General features: G+C 63.4%; 3 protein-coding genes across 4 annotated transcripts in view; 1 reads left to right on the top strand and 2 right to left on the bottom strand.

Annotated features, from left to right (window-relative positions):
* Positions 1 to 5: 5 nt before the first annotated feature.
* Positions 6 to 1510, top strand: OGG1 (8-oxoguanine DNA glycosylase; the record flags this gene model as incomplete). The annotated part of the gene is made up of 6 exons (XM_029958335.1): positions 6 to 207; positions 284 to 463; positions 543 to 721; positions 794 to 935; positions 1019 to 1068; positions 1155 to 1510. Coding segments are annotated over 6 exons (858 nt in total), but the record flags the coding sequence as incomplete, so codon positions are not given.
* On the bottom strand, positions 1448 to 4791 carry CAMK1 (calcium/calmodulin dependent protein kinase I). 2 transcript variants are annotated; one of them, XM_018068726.2, is made up of 11 exons: positions 4500 to 4791; positions 3650 to 3781; positions 3348 to 3422; positions 3135 to 3273; positions 2909 to 3035; positions 2739 to 2814; positions 2538 to 2650; positions 2350 to 2428; positions 2167 to 2254; positions 1972 to 2079; positions 1448 to 1875 (listed from the first exon to the last, which is right to left on the bottom strand). In XM_018068726.2, exons 1-11 carry the CDS (start codon positions 4655 to 4657, stop codon positions 1804 to 1806), a joined length of 1167 nt encoding a protein of 388 aa, XP_017924215.1. In that variant the 5' UTR covers positions 4658 to 4791; the 3' UTR covers positions 1448 to 1803. The 2 variants fall into 2 exon arrangements, with proteins under 2 accessions (XP_017924215.1, XP_017924214.1); XM_018068725.2 differs by having other exon boundaries at positions 1953 to 2079; positions 4500 to 4789.
* TADA3 (transcriptional adaptor 3) overlaps positions 4713 to 4861 on the bottom strand; it is a 5012-nt gene continuing 4863 nt past the window's right edge. Inside the window, exon 10 of the mRNA XM_029958334.1 lies at positions 4713 to 4773. Coding sequence (XP_029814194.1) covers positions 4713 to 4773 — 61 coding nt within the window. The remainder of the gene's footprint in view (positions 4774 to 4861) is intronic.

The following is a 4861-nucleotide window of genomic DNA, read 5'->3' as shown; positions in this document are numbered from 1 at the left end:
GGCTCTGGTACACGGTGTACGGCGAGGAGGATGAGCACAAGGAGGAGGAACGGGGTGGGTGCCCCGCCAAAGCAGCCAAGCTGGACGGTGCGGAGACAGACCGGATCCTGCGCGACTACTTCCAGCTGGACGTGAGTCTGTCGGCCCTGTATCGTGAGTGGGAGGCGGCCGACCCCCTGTTCCGCAAGGTGGCCGAGGACTTCCCAGGTGAGGCGGCTCCATGGGGCCACAAGAGATGGCCACAGCACCTGCCCGGCATCCCCTCACTGTGTCCTGCCTGCAGGGGTGCGGGTTCTGCGGCAGGACCCTATCGAGTGCCTCTTCTCCTTCATCTGCACCTCCAACAACCACATTTCCCGCATCACTGCCATGATTGAGCGCCTCTGCCAGGCCTTTGGCCGCCACCTCTGCTCCATCGACGCCCGGCCGTTCCACGCCTTCCCGTCCCTCTCGGCACTCACAGGTCTGCTGCCGCCCCACCACTTCCACCCCACAATGACCTCGCCTGCGCCCACCCACATTCCTGTGCTGTGTCCACGCAGGCACTGATGCCGAGGCCCGGCTGCGGGCACTGGGCTTTGGGTACCGGGCCAAGTTTGTCAGTGGGAGTGCGCAGGCCATCGCCCAGGGTCTCGGTGCTGAGGGGCTGCGCCAGCTCCGCACCGCGCCCTACGCCGAGGCCAGGAAGGTGCTGTGCGCCCTGCCCGGTGTAGGTGCCAAGGTGGGTGCCAGGGTGGGGGTGGGATGGGGAATGGGGTCCAGCATCAGGGGCTGACAGTGCTGCTGGTGGCAGGTGGCTGACTGCGTCTGCCTGGTGTCCCTGGACAAGGCTGAGGCGGTGCCAGTGGACACTCATGTCTGGCACATCGCACAGCAGCGCTACGGTGTGGCAGTGGGCAGCAAGAGCCTGACCCCCCGGGCCTACCAGGAGATCGGTGAGGGCAGGGCTGGGCCCTGACATGGGACCTCAGGGATGGTGCCTGTGTCCCCCATGCTGGCACTCACCCTCTCTCCACAGGCGATTTCTTTCGGGGGCTGTGGGGCCCCCGCGCTGGCTGGGCACAAGCGGTGAGTACCCCTGTCCCAGGCAGCTTGGGGTTCAGCCCTTACCCCCATCCTGGCCATACCCACCCCATCATCTCTCTCCACTCCAGGTACTGTTCTGTGCTGACCTCCGCAAGGGCCAGGAGCTGACCAGCAGCCGGGATCAGGCCTGGGAGAGCCGAAGCCAGGACCACCATGGGGATGGGCCCCCCTAGGGACACCCGAGGAGGAAGAGTGGCTTGAGTGGGACACTGTGCGTGCTGCCAGCCTGGGACAGAGGGGGGTGGGCTGTGCCTGTCCCCTGCCCACTGTGTGTGTGGAGGGAGCCGCTGCTCTGGGCAGTGAGGCTGGGGGGAATTAGGGCTGTGTCCAGCTCCCCCAGGGCAGAGCCGAGCCAAGCACCTTTGGCCTCTTGCCTTTATTACAAGCAATAAAATAGAAACATCCATTTGGAAAATTCTCCTTGAACATGCTGGGGGTGGGGGTGTGGGACAGTGCCAGGCCAGGCGTGGACGGAGGGAGGGAATGGATGTGGGAAGGGGCCTGCGACACAGCCCCAAGCTGGGGGTGCTCCGTGGGGTGCCCCTGCCCCGATGCAGATCTCTGCTGTGAGCCTGCAATGAGGGCAGCCCCACAAACCCAGAGCAAGCACAGCAGGGTGCCCTCACACTGTCCCCCCTGCTCCTGCACTGCAGGGCCCCCCACCCCACATGGTGCCCATGGGAGGGCTGGTCCCCCCCTGGTCCCCCCCGGATGTGGCTATGTGGGGCCGTGCTCAGTCTGGAGGGAGGCGCTGACCTCTGCTTGTGGGTGGGCGCCCACAGTCTGACCCTGCAGGGAGGAGCAGGGTGAGATCCTGGCAGCAGCCCTGGGGCCTGCAGGATGGGGATTAGGGGGTCAGGGCTCACCATTGCTGGTCCCCCCTACCAGCCGCTCGCTGGGGCTGGTGGGAGTTGTCTGTCCAGGGATGTCCTGGCTGGTTCCCAACTGCAGCTTCCTCATGTGTCTCACCACTGCCGTGGCGTTGAAAGCTTGCTGTCAACCCCACAGTGTCTGTCACCTGACATGGGGTGCCTGGGAGACCTCTGTGTCCCCCAGCACCCCGCAGCAACCCCCACTCACCTTCCACTTGCTCTTTGCAAAGTTCTTCTTGATCTGCTCGCTCACTGACTGGTGGATGTTCTTGTCCAGGGCTGTGTCCCCAGCGATCCTGAAGCGAGATGGGGGTCAGCTGGGGCCCCCCTACCCCATGGCTGCTGTGGGGTGAGCCAGAGAAGGGGCAGATTGTGGCAGGTCACCCCTTACCAGGGATGCTGCAGTGCTTGCTCGCAGGTGAAGCGCTTGCTGGGGTCCTTCTCCATCAGGTGTTGGATGAAGTCCTTGGCTGTGACAGGGCATTGAGCAGCTGTGAGTGTCTATGCCCACTGTTCCCTTGGGTTCTGTGACACTGTGCCAGGCTCCCAGCCCTCACCACCCTGGTGGTCTCAGCTCACCCGAGTCCGAGATGTCATCCCAGTAAGGTGAGTCAAACTCATACTCGGCCCGCAGGATCTGCTCAAAGAGCTTGGCATCGTTCTCATCATAGAAAGGGGGGTAACCGCAGAGCCTGGGGGTGGGGGGAGAGGGATGCTGGCCCTGGGCAGCCCTGGGGCCAGGCCCCCAGGATAGGAAGGGGTACGAGGGGGGATACATACAGAATGTAGGCGATGACCCCAATGGACCAGCAATCCACTGCCTTGCTGTAAGGCTTCTGTGCCAGCACCTCAGGGGCTGGGGGGGATGGCAGGGGTGAGGGGGGACCCCAACCTGTGGGGATACCCCAACCCCACACCCAGGGTGGTGGCAGCCCACAGCAGGCACTCACCCACATAGCCGGGGGTGCCACAGGCCGTGGACATGACACTGCCGCAGCCCTCGATCTTCGACAGCCCAAAGTCACTGATCATGATCTTTGAGTCCTCGTCCATGCTGTAATAGAGCAGGTTCTCGGGCTGCGAGGAGAGGGGGTTCAGGGAAGGGCAACACTGGGCTCCCCTCCTGCCACCACCATGAGGGTGCAGCATATGTCCCCCTCCCCCCCAACTGCTCACCTTCAGGTCGCGGTGGACGATGCCCATGTCATGCAGGTACTTGACAGCATCAAGGATCTGCCGGATCAGGGCACTGGCGTCCCGCTCGGTGTAGAAGCCCTTCTCCACGATGCGGTCGAAGAGTTCCCCCCCTGAGACCCTACAGGGATGGGCAGCACCCATCAGCACAGTCCCCCCTCCAAGACCTCTCTGGAGCCCCCCAACAACACTCACAGCTGCATGATGAGGTAGAGGTGAGTGCCACTCTCGTAGATGTCATCCAAGGCCACGATATTGGGGTGCTTGATCCTGCAGGGGGAGGTGCAGGGGCATGAGGGGGCTCCCACCTGCCCCCACTCCGGCCCCCACGGGACAGAGAGCAGCCAGGCTCCATGCTGCAGGGCATCACGCGCTGCCGGCTATTTTGGGCACTGGCAATAACATGCGGCAATGGATGCTGGCAGTGGGGAGCTGTGCCGGGTTGTGGGGGGTGCCATGGGGTGGGACTCCCACCCTGGTGCTGGGACAGCCCCTACTTGTGGAGGACGGCGATCTCATTCTCGATGCTGGTCTCCTTCCCCTCCAGTGCCTTCTTGGCGATGCATTTGATGGCCACCAGCTTCCGTGTCGCCTTCTCCTCCGCTAGGACCACCTCGGAGAAGGCCCCCCTAGGGGGGTTAAGGGATAAGCAGGGCAGGGGGGGTTGCCAGCCAGAGCCGTCAGTGCCACTATGCCACGATTGTCATGGCGACAGGCAGAAAGTCCAGCTATTTATAGGAGAAAAGCAAGTGGGAGCCGTCCGCTGGGATGGCTGGACAGCAATAGAGTGCCAGCAATAGAGCGCCTGGCACCACTTGTCCCTCCCGGTATGGCTGCACCATCCTATCAGACAGGATAAGGCTGTGATGCTGCTGGGGATGAGCCGTGCTGGGGCTGAGCCCTGTGCCATGCCATCCCACAGCACCCAGGGTCACTCAAGGGCTGAGGTGCCCATTAGTAGCCGGGCAAAGCTGCTGGCAGTGCCCAAGTGGGGAAGTGACAGGCAGCATATTCACGCTGCAAAGGGCCCTAAGCCTTGACGTAATTAACGTGCTAATCCAGCCTAAGAGCCTTACAGTGCTGTGGGCACCAGTGGAAACCCCTCTGCCAGCTGGGGGACCATCCTTGGGCATGGCACAGACACGCCGTGTCACAGCAGGAGGAACCAGCCAACGCCAGTGGGAGGTGGCACCTGCACCTGTGCCACACAGTGTCTCCCCTCATGTGCCAGCCCCACCTCAGGCCAGGATTTGAGCCGGTTCCACTTGGCAGGTCTGGCAAAGCTGGAGGGGCCAGACCCATCACGGTGAGTGTTGTCACCGGTGTGTCCCCCAGACTGCGACTTACGTGCCCAGGACGTCTCGGAAGTCGTAGATCCGCCGAATATCCTCGGTCCTCTTCTTCCAGCTGGGCCCATCCTGCCCCAGCGGCATGGTGCCCTGTGGGGCCACCCACTCCCACCTGTGACACGAGTGAGAGACAGGGTAGGGACAGGGTGTCAGCATGTCGGGATGGTGTGGGGACTCGGGGGGGTGACGGGGTGCTAAGGGGACGTGGTTTTCATCGTGGGGTCATGGGAACAAGCTGTGCCCGTGCGGGAGTTTTGGCGCGGGATGTCCCACTAGGGACACAGGCAGGCACCTTCCAGTTGCCCGCCCATGGGGCGGGCGCGGGGCGGGCGGGCAGAGGGAAGGTCTCAGACACACGCG

The sequence above is a fragment of the Manacus vitellinus genome, unplaced genomic scaffold (assembly GCF_001715985.3).
Source record: "Manacus vitellinus isolate BGI_N305 unplaced genomic scaffold, ASM171598v3 scaffold_14_pilon, whole genome shotgun sequence".
In the NCBI taxonomy this organism is placed as follows: domain Eukaryota; kingdom Metazoa; phylum Chordata; class Aves; order Passeriformes; family Pipridae; genus Manacus; species Manacus vitellinus.
The sequence above is the reverse complement of the archived record's forward strand: the minus strand, read 5'-3'. Positions and strand labels throughout refer to the sequence as shown.